The sequence below is a fragment of the Hyperoodon ampullatus genome (genome assembly GCF_949752795.1).
Source record: "Hyperoodon ampullatus genome assembly, chromosome: 15".
In the NCBI taxonomy this organism is placed as follows: domain Eukaryota; kingdom Metazoa; phylum Chordata; class Mammalia; order Artiodactyla; family Ziphiidae; genus Hyperoodon; species Hyperoodon ampullatus.
Window position 1 is genome coordinate 28,637,819 of NC_136928.1, and position 15,007 is coordinate 28,652,825.

General features: G+C 46.9%; 1 protein-coding gene across 2 annotated transcripts in view; it reads left to right on the forward strand.

Moving 5' to 3' along the window:
- Positions 1-290: 290 nt before the first annotated feature.
- Positions 291-15,007, forward strand: part of ADD2 (adducin 2) — a gene marked incomplete at both ends in the record, with an annotated part of 38,182 nt that continues 23,465 nt past the window's right edge. For both annotated transcript variants that reach the window (XM_079721454.1, XM_079721455.1), the window contains 6 exons: positions 291-473; positions 2,429-2,567; positions 9,344-9,495; positions 9,944-10,024; positions 11,906-12,055; positions 13,534-13,677. In XM_079721454.1, coding sequence (XP_079577580.1) covers positions 291-473; positions 2,429-2,567; positions 9,344-9,495; positions 9,944-10,024; positions 11,906-12,055; positions 13,534-13,677 — 849 coding nt within the window. The remainder of the gene's footprint in view (positions 474-2,428; positions 2,568-9,343; positions 9,496-9,943; positions 10,025-11,905; positions 12,056-13,533; positions 13,678-15,007) is intronic.

A 15,007-nucleotide genomic window follows, 5' to 3' on the forward strand; every position in this document is an offset into this window, starting at 1 on the left:
CGAGTGTGGCCGCCGAAGCCGGCCGGGTCAGGCAGGGAAGGGTGGGGGACCCCGAGCCGGCGACACATTTTCACTTCGTTGGACGCCCTACAGGCCGGTAGCCGCGGCGCCCAGCCCTCCAACCCTCGGCCCCGCTCACACCCTCCCGGGAAGAGCCGCCCCCGCCCCCCACCGCGAATCTCCCCGAATCCAAGCCCTCTCTCTGCCTTAGGAAGCGCGTACCCCGACTGGGAGTACCCTCCTTTGTTCTCTGCAGGGTTCCAGGAGTGGACTGTAAACCCACCAGGACAATGAGTGAAGAGCCTGTCCCCGAGGCCGCCTCCCCGCCGTCCGCGCAGGGGCAGCAGTACTTCGATCGTTTCTCCGAGGACGACCCCGAGTACCTGCGCCTTCGCAACCGTGCAGCGGACCTGCGGCAGGACTTCAACCTGATGGAGAAGAAGAAGCGTGTCACTATGATCCTGCAGAGCCCGGTGAGCGGGGTCTGCCCCGGCGGGTTGGGGGAGAAAGGAGGCCGCAGGGGGTGTGGCGAGGGGGGATGAGGGGGACGCTGATTCAGCCGGTGAACCTGAAAGATAAATAACTTTGCTTCCGGGCTTCCCTGGTGGCGCAGTGGTTGAGAGTCCGCCTGCCGATGCAGGGGACACAGGTTCGTGCCCAGGTCTAGGAAGATCCCACGTGCCGCGGAGCGGCTGGGCCCGTGAGCCATGGCCGCTGAGCCTGCGCGTCTGGAGCCTGTGCTCCGCAATGGGAGAGGCCACAACAGTGAGAGGCCCGCGTACCGCAAATAATAATAATAATAAAAAAAAACTCCGCTTCCGCTGGCTCAGGGTCGTTTTCAGCTCTGTGAGCGAGATGCTCTGACAGGGTGTGTGAGTCTCTCCCTAGTCACTGGCGGAGGGCAGTGGTTTGGCTCGGTGCCGGGAGGAGGTGGGCCTGAGACACAGGAGCCCCACCTCAGTTTCTTGTGCCCCTTCTTGAGCCTCACTTTCCAGTCTTCCTTTCCCTCTTCACCGAAAACTGTAACAATTCGAGTAAACCAGGGGCCACCGGGGTTGCCACGTGGGAGGTTTGGGGCTCCCTTTTCTGAAAGCCACAAAGAACGCGGTCCTGGCAAATAAGGCTTTGAAAACCCCAGGAGGTGGGGGAGTGGAGGGCACAGCAGGCAAGACCGGATCAGCCAGCCGTGGCCGGAGTCTGGAGGTCAGCTGGCGCCTGCCTGGCCTGGACACAGAGCTCTTCCTTGAGGCAGGTGGTGCGTTGAGGGTGGAGGGTGGGCCTATGGGACCAGTGAAGCAGGAGGGTGGTGCAGGCCCTCGGAGGGGGAGGACGAGCAGTGTGGACAGAGGCAAGGGGGAGTCTCGGGGCAGTAAAGCTGGGGGGTCCGCAGGCAGCAGTGCATGACCCTAAGTGTTGGGAAGCTCAGGGGTGCAGCTGGCATCTCCAGGCACTTGCCAGGATGAGATCTGCCTTAGCCACTACCTGGCTTTTCTGAGACCCTGGTTGAGAGCACACAGTGAATGCTCGGGCCTCACAGAGGAGTGCTCAGGGGGATGGGCCCGCGGTCTTGGTGACAGGTGACACCATGTTGGGGAGTCTGGAGGAAAATGGCAGGTGCTAAAAACTTTGGGATGACAGAAACTCTGAGGGAGACTAGAAGGGATGGCGGGTGTGGTAGGAGATGTGGCAGAGTTGGTACCAACCCAAGTGTGGGGGCCTGAAAGATGGGACTCTGTTCTCAGGCAGGAGATGGGGACAGGAGGAGGTCATGCTTCTTCTGTCCTTTTGTAGGTTCCCCAACACCTAAGTGGCTCCCTATTTCCTCCTGAGTGTGCCCTGCTGCCACCTGGTGGACAGGCATGCCCTATTTGTGGCCTGATGGTCTGAAAAGCCAGGCTTAGAGTAGCAGGACATCCGAAGTGGAAGTGACCTCTGAGGTCATCAAATCCTGAAAATGAAGAAACTGAGGCCCAGAAGAGCCATCGGCCTGGCTAACGGACAGGAAAGATGGCATACTTTTTCATTCAATTCTGCTTTTAAAAAAGTCTTTTAGAAAAAAAAAAAAAAGAAGAAAAAAAAAGTCTTTTAATTACTAAAGTGAAGTCCTGCCATGTCTGATGGGGGGCGGGGAGGGGAGGGGGTCTAGGCTATCCCTGAGACACAGGAAGGACCTGGAGTCTGGAGTATTGGCCATGAGGCAAAGGAACAGGATCCATTCCCAGCATCTTCTTATTGCTCCCCACACAGAGGTCTGGGGAGGCTCCTGAGGTCCCAGTGGGATTGCCCGGTGCCCCCTGGGGCCCAGATATCCCACATGTGGTCCTGGCCTAGCTGACCCAAGGGCTAGGGGTGGGCACTTGGAAGAGGGGCCCTCTGTCTCCCACATGAGGCACACTGGGAGGACCAGCGCCTCGGGGGCCTGCTTCAGTCTTTCAGGGAGGAGCTGGAAGGCCTCATCCAGGAGCAGATGAAGAAGGGGAACAACTCCTCCAACATCTGGGCCCTGCGGCAGATCGCGGACTTCATGGCCAGCACCTCCCACGCAGTCTTCCCGACATCTTCCATGAGTACGTGGGGAGCTGGGGAGCCGCCAGGAGCAGAGGTGGAGGAAGTGGGGGAGGGGAAGGCGCAGTCAGAAGCGGCTCGGTTGCCGCCGGCCTAAGCAGTGAGCGCTGCAGCTGCATTAGCAGACCTGGGGGAGCTGGGCCGCAGCCAGAGAGATACCTGCCTCTGCTTCTGATGCTGCTGCGATTTAAAGACCCCAGGAGGATTATCGCTGATGCCCAGAAATCGGAGGGCAGGGGGTGGTGGAGACTTAAGGGAGAACCTAGTTCGGGTTCTGCTGGGGGCGGGCGGAGGATGACACAGTGTCACTGCAATGAGAGGCAGGGCGGCCTATGTATGATCCCTCCACCCCCACCCCTCGTAAGCGGATTAGCATGGAGGGAAGAGCTTTGCAACTCAAGGTCCCTTGCACGGCCGCTGCTTGAGGCCCAGGAGTGGACAGTGGAGAGTTAGGATTCTGCTCTCTGTTACTCGAGCTATGGGCACAGAACCTAAGAAAATCCTTGTGTCCTCACAGCATCCTGCCCTCAGGCTGATCTTCCCTCAATCCCCTGGCGTCACTGCCTTGGAGGTGAAGTTGGGGGCGGGGGCAGATGGGAGGCCATTGGAGCCATTGTCTCCTCACCCCACTGGACGGGCCAAGAGCAGCCAGGGCTAGGCACGAACCCATCTTCTTTGGCTCTGAAGCTCTGCCCACAACTTTTAAAAAACAGACATCGAAAAATACTTGCCCTCAGCAAGATGAATATAGGATTATAGTTGAAAATTAGGAAAATAGTTGAGAAAGGGTAATAAAAATTACTGTACTGTGTTCTTACAACCAAGAAATTACTATTATCAATATTTTGGTGTATATCCTTCCAGCCTTTTTCTCTAAACATATACAGACTATGCCAAAAAAAGTGGAATTGCATTATACATACAAATTTAATAGCCTTAGCATATCTTGACTAATTTTTCACATAATAAAATATGGCTCTATAGCATAATTTTTGGTGGATGTACACTCTTCTGTACATGGCTGAATGTGCCACAGTCTATTTAATCAGTTTCCCATTTTTGGACTTTTAGGTGGTTTCCAACTTTTTGCTATTATGAATGACAATGCAATAAACATCCTTGTAAATAAATCTGCGATTATAACCATGACTATTTTCTTAAGATAAATTACTAGAAGTAGAATTGCTTATACGCATGTTTTAAAGGCACCAATGCATAATGCCAAATTACCCTGGAGAAAGATGGAATGAATTTACATTCCTACCAGAAATGCAAGAGTACCCATTTCCTCCACCCTGATCTGTAGTCTGTGTTACCATTTGTTTCATCCTCATGATATGATGGGTGATGAATAGTACTTTGTGTTTTAATCTGCATTTATGTGATTACTATAGAGATTGAATATATTTTCATACACACATTAGGCATGATTTTCTTTTTGTACTAAATTGCCTGTCACATCCTTTGCCAATTTTTCTACTTGCATATTCTTTTCTTACAGATTTAAAAATCATAAAGTAAGACTAGTTCCCTACTGTCTGTCAAATACATTGCAGATTTTTTCCAGTGTCTCCTTTGCCTTTTAATTTTGTTCATGATATTTTTGTGTTGTAGAATTCTTTAATTTCCACGTAGTTGAATCCATTATTATTTTCCTTTGTGTTTTCTGCTTTTGATTGCATACTTAGAAACACCTTCCCTATGTTTTATCATCCAATAAAATACCCTTAATTATTCATTTGCCAATTTTTCTCAACCATTGTTTAAATTGATTCTTTAAAATAACTTTAGAAGTATTTTGTCAGGTCTCTCCATCCACCTCAAAAAATTCCTTTTGGGATTTTGATTGGGATTACATTAAATGAATAGATTAATTTGGTGGAGAATTTATAAATGTACAACTTTATATTAGAATGTAAACTCCATGGTGGGGAGGATATATGTATGTTTTGTTCACCGTTAGAGTAGTGTCCTGGACTTAGAAAAGTAGCACCTGGCATATAACAGGTGCTTAAAAAATATTTGCATGAATGAATTTTAAATCTTTTCAGAAATGATGTGTGTCTTCTATTTATTTAAATCTTTTAAAAAGTTCATCAGAAAAGCTAGTAGTTATTTTCTTATAGCCCTTACTAATTTCTTGTTAAGTTTATCCTGGAAATTTTATGTAACTTTGTCATTTTAAGTGATTCTCCATTCAACTTTTTTTCTGGTTATAGCTGTCATCTAGGGAAATCATTGGAGATATATGTATTTATATATTATTTAAACTAGCCGCTTACTGGACTCTTAAATTCTAGTATGTTCTCAATTCTTTTGAGCTTTGTATATAGAAAAATCACATATTCTGCAAATAATGGTCATTTTTCATCCTTCATTCCAACATTTACCCTTTGGTTTATTTTTCCAGTTTTCTCATTGCATCCGTCAGAACTCTCAGAACAATGTTTAATAATAGATTAGAGAATAATCATCCTTGTCTTGTTTCTGACTTTAATGGAATTTCTTTTACCACAAGAGTTTGAGATAGTTATTCTTTATCATGTTGAGAAAATATCTTTGTATTCTAGTTCAATATGGGTTTTTCTCAGAAATGGATATTGAATTTTATAAAATGCATTTTGGGCATTTATTGATTTTTCTTTCCTTGATGTGGTGAATTATATTAATAGATTTCTGAATATTGAACTCTTTTTTTCATTCCTGGAATAAATCATTCATGGTTTTGATGCATTCTTTTAAAAATACTCTTCTGGGTTTGATTTGCTAGAATCTTATTAATTTTTGCATCCATGGTCACACATGATAAAAAGCAGTTCACTTTTTGGGCAGCCTTTGTTTAGTATTGGTATTAAGACTATAATTTCCTAAGATGAATCAGGGTGATCCCCACCCATTTCTTTGCCCTAATGGAGTTTAAATTAGATAGGAAGTCTCTGCTCTTTTAAGATTTATTATTCACTTGTAAAGCTATCCAGATATGGAATATTTGGATAACATTTTTTTTCTGTTTCATTTAAAGTTCTTTAAAATTTTATTTTGCTGCTTCTTGAGTAAATTTTGGTCATATTTTATATAAAATAATCCATTTCATGTGGCTTTAAAAAATTATTAGCCTGATTTACAATATTATTTTTATTACTTAAACCTTCTACTGTGGATATGACATCCCATTCTCATTCCTGGTGCTGTATATTCCCACTTCCTCTTTATTGGCCAATCCAGATGTTGGTTTCCTCATAGATCTTCTCACATAAGCCAGTTCTTGGATTTACATATTAGTTCAACTAACTTTCTTGTTTTCTGATTTATTGATTTTGTTTTTATACTCATTAATTCTTTTCCATAACTCTTCTTTGGTTTATTTTGTTCTTTATGTTTTTCTACAATAGAATAAAATGGATTTTATTTATTCTCATATTTAATTCAATAATAAAGGCATTTAAGGCTATGAATTTTTTTCTCTGAGTATAAATTTGGTCTTATCCCATAAATTTTGACATGTAGTATTTCCTTTATTGTTAATTTCTAGGTAGTTTGCAGTTGCTGTTTTGGTTTTATTTTTATTCTAAAATAAAATAAACACACTCCAAGAGTGTGTTTTCTCATTTCTAAGTGTTGGAATTTGTATTCTTTTAAAGATTTGTTGATAATGTCTAGTGTTATTGCATTATGTTTAGACAATGTAGCCTACTTAATGTCTGTGTTGGGGATTTATTGAGATTTTCTTTGGCCCTAATAATATCATACTTAAATGATATATGGGTGTAGACTCTGTCTCTGGGACATAGTATTTAATCTTCATCCTCATTTATTGTTTTTGATTTTATAAAGAATTAATGTCTCCCACTGTATTTGATTTCTGTTCATTTCTCTCTGTTTCTGATAGCTTTTGCTTTGAATATCTTGAAATACTTTTCAAAGTATGCATGTTTTTATAGCTATATCTTCATTATGGATTATGACTTTAATCCATGTAAAATGACCTACAAAATGATTCTTTTTGTCCAAAAGAATATTGTTTTCCGTGGCTTCTACTTTGATCATGTTATGGCTCTATTTATCTTTTTGTTTATATTTGCCTTGGCATACTTTTGATGGTCCCTTTATTTTTACCTGTTTTGTGTCACTTTATTGTAGTATTTGTTAGTTTTTGTAAATCTCCTATAGTATTGTCTTTGGCATCGGTTGCTGTAGCAGAGAAGTCTGAAACAGTCTATTATTGGCTCCTTTGTAGGTAACCAATTTTTTTTCTAGGTGCTTGTGGATTTTCCCCCTTACCCTTGTATTTCAAGACTGTGTCAGGAAGCATATAATTGTAGGCTTTTCTTTTTTTTTTTTTTTTTTTTTTTTTTTTTTTTTTTTTTTTTTTGCCGTACGCGGGCCTCTCACTGTTGTGGCCTCTCCCGTCGCGGAGCACAGGCTCCGGACGCGCAGACTCAGCAGCCATGGCTCACGGGCCCAGCCGCTCCGCGGCATGTGGGATCTTCCCAGACCGGGACACGAACCCGTGTCCCCTGCATCGGCAGGCGGACTCTCAACCACTGCGCCACCAGGGAAGCCCCTAGGCTTTTCTTTTAATGGACTTTTCTCCCCTGAAATGCAGTAAGTTCTTGCAGTTGTTATATATATAGGTCTTTTTTTCATTTCTGAATTTTTTTCTTCTATTATATCAATACTTATAACTTATATGCCAGGTCTTCTGGTCTTTGTCTCCCATATCTATCATATTCTTTCTCATCACTTTCATATCTCTGACCTTATACTCTTCCTTTTGAGAGAGAAATAGGGCTGACCAGCATTCCTATCACCTCACTGATCAGCAACTGCCAGGAAAACAGTTGGATGCCTGAAAATCTTGTTGGTGCACGCCAGGGTATCTGAGTCAAGGAATGTGGAGAGGGAAACTTTCAAGTGTCCTGAGTTCAAGCCCGGAGAGGTTGTTCTTTGTCCAGCTCCATTTGCCTTAGAATTTTCTTTGCCTGGTTGGTTTTGGGTTTTTTTGGTTGTTTTGTTTTTGTTGTTTTTTCTAAATAGTGTGTCCTTCAGGCTTAGCTTTCAGGGGGTTTGGTGGATTTTCATCTTTTTCTGTGTTTTCTTAGGTACTTTGAAATAATGGCCCAGTTAGATTTTCACTTTAGTGAGGCTGGTCAGAATAAGCGTTCTTTCTATGAAGACCCTGAGCACAGAGGACTGGGGACTCCTGTGGATCCCTCTGGTCTATTCTGGGCTTGTGGGTGGGTAGTCCTCATGGGGAAGCTCCACAGGGTTGGGGAGGGGATTCTTTGATACAGGACACAGAGGACATGACAGAGTGAGTGTTTTCAGTCCTATTCTGGCCTCCTGCCATCTCTGGGGCTCCGTAGTTATTTCTAAGAGAAGGATTCAAAAGACTCTGGGTCTGAAGGCTCTCCCAACAACAGCCTCCCTCCCTTCCAGCTTTGCCTAGGGGCCTTATGCTTTGGATATGCCTCCCAGCTTGCTGCAAGGGGTGAAGCAAAGAGGTAAATACTTATCTGGGGAACTAGAGAGGAGGCAGGGATCCCAGATTGGTCAGTTTGAATTAGAAATCCTTGACTCTTGGGTTTCGTTGTTGCTCTTCTTGCCAGTTTAGCTGGGTCTTTGGACCACTTCCGTCCCTATCAGCTTCGTGTACTGGACACATGCACTGGAGGCGTACCACCGTTGGTGGGCACAGGCCCTTTGGGGGCATCTTCCTGACATGGGGTGCTCAAGGCTTGCTCTGCTTGCTTTATGCCCCCAGTCCACCCTCATATTTGCAGACTGTCTCGTCATTTCAACTAATGGCAAACCTGATAGAGGACATACATCACATGGTGTGACATTGAGGTTTATAGAGATGGTGGAAGCTTCCAAAGAGCATTTTAATCCATTAACGGTTTTAGTGGGATGCTGGGAGAGACAGCATCAGGAGGCTCCCAGCCAGACATCATTTTAAGCCAGAACCCTTTCCTATTGATTCTTTTATTGTTTCCTAGACACTGATTAATTGGAGTTCTGGGGCTCAGATGCCCTCTTCTGCCTTCCCGAGTCATGCAGGCAGCGGTCATAGTGGTTAATGGGACAGACTGAGCGTCAACTCCTAGACCCTCTGGGTGCCCTGACTATCAAATGCTCTAGGCTCATTTCCATATTACTTCCACATCCCTCTAAATTCCCCAAAAGAGCCATAACTAACCAAGGGACTGCATATCCAGAGGGGACCAGATGTGGCCCACCCAAGGCCTCCAGCCCCTCAGCCAACACAGCTACACTGACTTCTGGACTTGTCAGAAAAACTTGAGGAATTTACTTTCTGGTTGACTTGACTTTCTGTCTGCCCTGTTTCCAAATTAGAGAGAAAGTTATATTACATGGTATAGTTAAAACAATATGATAATGATTAGTAACTTCATTGAAACTGATAAAATATACTCATATTTCCACTCAGAAATTTATTTATGCTTTTATTCAATGTCCATCTCTAGGGTTTGTGGTCATCTTGGCCTTCTGAGGAACTTTCATTCTGTGTCCTTGAGTCTGGCCATGATTTTTGACCCAAAGCAATGCCATTCTTCCCCGAAGGAGGAGAGGACCTTACTGGGCACAGCCCAGTAATTCTGTGGATTTTCTCCTCTGGAGTCAGGATCAAAGAATGTTGAATTCCCTGAAGTCTCGTGTGTGGTTGTAGTGCCAGTGAGAATTTGAGAGGGCAGGGACAGGGCAGGGGAGGGCAGACGGTAGCCCCTGACCCCAAAGCTTCCCTGTGCCCCTGCAGACTTCTCCATGATGACGCCCATCAATGACCTCCACACAGCCGATTCCTTGAACCTGGCCAAGGGGGAGCGGCTCATGCGGTGCAAGATCAGCAGTGTCTACCGCCTCCTGGACCTGTATGGCTGGGCCCAGCTGAGTGACACCTACGTCACGGTAAGGAGAGCATTTGGGGGTGAGGTGGGGCAATGTCTGTGACCCCCACCAAATCCAAAGGGAGAACTCCTGATCTTTGGCATGGCCATGGCACTGCTGGCGGCCTTTGGCCAAAATTCAGTGAGCCCTTCCAAGGTTTCTAACCACTGTGGTTTCCTGAGACAGATAACCTGCCCAGTGGGCGCTTCTCTGGATGAGGAGCCAGGAATTTCTGGATCCTATTTCTAGGGCTACCCTTGACCATTGGGAAATTCCTCTTGTAGTTCCATTTCCCCAGCTCCAAATAAAGCTGAGTCCTCTTCATCTCTTATGGGTCAGGGAGAAGTAAGGGTTCTTGCGGGGAAGATTTGGGTGCAGTGAATTTAGGGAAAGAGGGGATTCAAGCAGTATGTCATTGGAAATGAGCCCTCTCCCTCCTTGCCTCTGAGAACACGTGTCTTTCCTCCAGCTGAGAGTCAGCAAGGAGCAGGACCACTTCCTGATCAGCCCTAAGGGAGTTTCTTGCAGCGAAGTCACAGCATCCAGCCTGGTGAGTACAGTCCGGCCTGTCACTACCCATTTCTTGCTGAAATGACAGTACTCTTTCTGCTCCTACGGTGAGAGGTCATCTCCAAGGTAACCACTGCCATCCTGTCCTTCTTGCAGTTTGTAATCTAGTGGGACAGAGAAGTCACATGGACACCAAAACAAACTGAGAGCGCAGAGCATGATTGATCAAGAGACGAAATGGGAGGTGCAGGCTGCAAGCGCAGTGGGAGGGCGAGGCGAGAAGAGATGAGCCTGGTGGCCTCTGAGCCTGGGATTGCACAAAGGCTGGGAGTCGGGAAGCCTTCCAGCTGAGGGGATACATTAGAACAACAGCCAGTGCTTTGTCCCAAAGCAGTGCAAGACTCTTCTAGTGCCGGTGCCCTGAGAGAGCTTCTGGGTCCCCTTTCTGTCCTCCTGCTCCTTGTAGGCGTGGTAGGAAGAAACTTCCAGAATCGGTTACGATCAGGAAAGATTTCTGGGTGCGGGGGTGGGGGGAGAGGAGAGTAGGGACTGGCTTAGAAGCAGAAGAAGTTGAGTTCAGGTGCATTTTTACATTTACACAAAGTTGTTTTTGTCTGTGCCTAGATGTGATTAAGGAGAGGTTTTTGTCTTCTGTGTCACAGTCAAAAGTGGCCGTCTCTGGTGATGATGTTCTATGAGATTGTTAATGCTAGGCAGTGCCATGGCTCAGCTGTGTGCCAGGTCAGCCGCAGCGACCAGCAGTTGTGTGTGTGTGTCTGTGTGTGTGTGTGTGCACCCGCCCGTGCGCGTGTGCGTGTGTTTTCACCGTGACACCCACAACCCCTTGGAGTCAAAAGCAGATTGTAAGACCAGTGACTGCTCTCCATTTGTCCTTTAAGACCTAGCTTTCGGGTGACTGGTAAATGGGTGTTCATTATATTATCCTCTTTACCTTTGTGTGTGATTAAAAAATTTTCAAAATAAAAAGTGGGGAAAAAAGGAAAAAGGCTCAGTTTAGATGTTACTCCCTTTAATAGGAGGAATTAAAGACTCCTCCTATCTGCTTCTAGAGAATTCTGTGAATGATTCTCCTCTTGCACCTTGCTACTCAAAGTGTGGTCTGTGGACCAGCAGCAGGGGTATCACTGGGATCTTGTTAGAAATGCAGAGTCTCAGGCCGAGTTCTTGGCCTACTGAATCCGAATCTGCATTTTGACAGGATCTCCAGGTGATTCTTTTTTTTAAATCAAATTTTTAAAATTGAAGTACAGTCGATTTACAATGTTGTATTAATTTCTGCTGTACAGCAAAGTGATTCAGTTATACATGTATATACATTCTTTTTTTATATATTTTTTCCAAATGGTTTATCATAGGATATTGAATATAGTTCTCTGGGCTATACAGTAGGACCTTGTTGTTTATTCATTCTATATATAAAAGCTTACATCTGCTAACCCCAGCCTCCCACTCCATCCCTCCTCCAACCCCTCCCCCCTTGGCAACCACCAGTCTCTTCTCTATGTCCCTGATTCTGTTTCTGTTTCATAGATAGGTTCATTTGTGCCATATTTTAGATTCCACAGATAAGTGATATCATATGGTATTTGCCTTTCCCTTTCTGACTTACTTCACTTAGTATGATAATCTCTAGTTGCATCCAGGTGATTAAAGTTTGAGAAACTCTGCTCTAGCATTTTTCAATGCTGAATTATAATCGCCTTTGTTTCCCAGTAGCCTGTGTGCTCACCCTGCAGGCAGGAATGGGGTCTCTTGCCCCCCACATAAAGCACATCCATTGCCCGTGGTATGGTGGAGAGTGGACACAGGTGGGTGGGCGTGTGCCTGGCCCACCTGCGGGGAGGGGAATGAGGGGCCCCTGCCTGCTGGTGGCCGGAAGTCTCTCTTCCCCCTGGCCCAGATCAAGGTGAACATCCTGGGAGAGGTGGTGGAAAAGGGCAGCAGCTGCTTCCCAGTGGACACCACGGGCTTCTGCCTGCACTCGGCCATCTACGCCGCCAGACCCGACGTGCGCTGTGTCATCCACCTGCATACTCCGGCCACGGCGGCGGTGAGTGTCAGCCCTTCAGCCAGCATTTCAGTCCCCGAGGCTGGCAGCAGACCCATGGCACCTGTCTCTCTGAGGGTCTCCCTGAAGAAAGACATAAGCCCCCAAGCTAGGAGCAAACTTGCCATATAAAACAGTTCTGGAAAGATTCCCTGGAACTCAGAGCAAGGTGAGAAGGGGACACCCAACATGGGAACCTCCTCCTCTGCATTTTCTAACTATGGAAGTCTAGGTGAGGAGAGACAAGGTGAAGATGTGTAAAGTCTTCCCTGCTGCACCCCGCACCCGCTACATACGCAAACCGGTGCCACAGGCCCGGGTGACGGCACCTTCCGAGTGTCTGGGAACAGGGAGAGAGCAGAGGGAAGACCCTCAAGGAGCAAGCTGTCCCCCAAGGGTCTCTGGGCATTTCTCCATGTCTACCTGAGACGCTGTGGTGCACCTGGAAAGACAGCAGACACCCAGTCTGGGTGTTCCCTCAACCCTCACCCCCAGGCCACATGCCTACGGGGACAAAAATGACCTGTCACTGGCCTGGGGTTTTCTCCGTAAATCACTCCGGTTACAAGCACTCAGACCTTCCAGAATTCGGACTAAGACTGCATGTTGTATTCGTGCCAAGTATCCATTTCTGCAGAGCCGGGGCTTACGCGAGGGACAAGATGAGTGAAGGGGGCAAGCGGCTCTCCTAACCTCTCCACGCTCCTTGCTTTTAATAAAAGGCGGGGTTTGGGGCATGGCCGTTTCAGCCTGCGTTTTTTTTTTTGTTTTTTGCGGTACGCGGGCCTCTCACTGTTGTGGCCTCTCCCGTTGCGGAGCACAGGTTCCGGACGCGCAGGCTCAGCGGCCATGGCTCAGGGGCCCAGCCGCTCCGCGGCATGTGGGATCTTCCCGGCCGGGGCCCGAACCCGTGTCCCCTGCATCGGCAGGTGGACTCTCAACCACTGCGCCACCAGGGAAGCCCCAGCCTGCGTTTTAACCCTGTTCTCTGGCACTTGCATTGCTCCGTTGCCGGTAAAATGGGGGCTTCTCAATGGGCCTCCCTGTTAGTGAAGAGTCGTGGCTGTTGATGCACTTACCCAAGGCTGAGGGTCTCGCGCAACCCACTCCAGGGACCCTGGACCCTGCTTCAGCCCTGCCTGGTGCCACCTCCACCAGCCTTGCCTCTTCCCGGGTCCTAGGACAAGAACCAAGCAGGGTGGGCACGCCATGCCTGGAGCGTATGCTTTGCAGCAGTTTTAGAAGGTGATGTCTTGACATGGCAGCTGGGAAAAGTGTGATGAAAAGGCTTTAGAGGAAGCAGTGAGAAAGCAAGAGCCTCGCCAAGGGGAGGGGGAGCCTCTCTCGTGCGCTCGCTCCCTCCCCTTCCATGTCCCCAGACAACTTGACTGTGTTGCTCTGAGGCCAGGGCGACTGTGACAGAGGGGTGAGGAGGAGGTGGAGCTGCCGCGCTAAACATTCATTCCATCGTCTCACTAAAGGTGTCAGCCATGAAGTGGGGCCTCCTGCCTGTGTCCCACAACGCCCTGCTGGTGGGGGACATGGCCTATTATGACTTCAACGGCGAGATGGAGCAGGAAGCTGATCGGATCAACCTGCAGAAGTGCCTTGGACCCACCTGCAAGGTTCGGCTCAGCTGTTCTGGGAAGATGCTCTGGGTGGGGTTGTCAAAAACCGACATCACAAGAGTGACAAATGTTCATTGGAAAATGTTTATAAGTTGCAGATAAACAACAATAACAACAAGTGACATAAAAATCTTTCACCCTACCCTGCTATTTGGGTGCACACCCCCATAACTATTCATATAGATTTACAAAACTAGGATTATAAAATATATCCTCCTTTTCCCCCTTAGCGATATACAGTAAACACCCTTGTATGTTACTAAATACTTTCTAATCACTATTTAAATTATACTTCATTGTATGAATGGCTGTGCCACTATTTACCTACACAGTCCTCTGTGGTTGGACATTGAAAAGTTTTCCCCCAATTTTTTTCTTAATCTAAACAACTCTTTGATGAAAATTCTTTCAGCTACATCTTTGTCTTTGCTTGGGATGATTTCCTTAGGATAAACTCCTAAGGATGCACTTTTTTTTCTTCTTTTTTTTTTTTGCGGTACGCGGGCCTCTCACTGTTGTGGCCTCTCCCGTTGCGGAGCACAGGCTCCGGACGCACAGGCTTAGCGGCCATGGCTTACGGGCCTAGCCGCTCCGTGGCATGTGGGATCTTCCCGGACCGGGGCACGAACCCGTGTCCCCTGCATCGGCAGGCGGACTCCCAACCGCTGCGCCACCAGGGAAGCCCCCAGGATGCACATTTTAAAACTCTTACTTCATAGTACCAAATTGCCCTCTTCTCCAGCCATGAGTAGTACTTGAGAATGCTGTTTCCCTACAGTCTCCCCAAACTTGACTGTTATCACATTTTTTTTTGCTAACTTGATAGAGATAAACAGAATCTCATTATTATTGCTTGATATAAGTCTGAAGGCCTCTTTTATAACAGCATGTAATTACGGCTGTTGAGCTTAGGATGGGAAGTTTCATAGCCAAGCCTGGGTGGATGGGCGCTTGCCCCCTTCCTTGAAAGGCACTCACTCCCAGAGTCATTTTCCATCTGAGAGTCCCTGTCTTCCCATCTCTCACATAGAGCAGAAATCCCTGCCACCCTCTCTTGCCATTCTCTGAAGCCTCATTAGCAGTGCCAGGAGAGGGGTGATGTTCACAGTTGTGAAATGGTACAAAAATTTAAGAGATGGGGCGTTCACAAAAGATCTGCAAAATCTTGTGAGCAAAAGTCATGGTCTCTTTCCATCTCTCTGGCTCTTGAGACAAAAAAACTCCAGCTGTTTTCAGCAAGAGTGAAAACACCTCAGCCCAGGTGCTGCAAGGTCAGATCTGATACGTGGGTCTGTGGCCCGGCTCCCAGGTGGGTGTCACCTAGGTA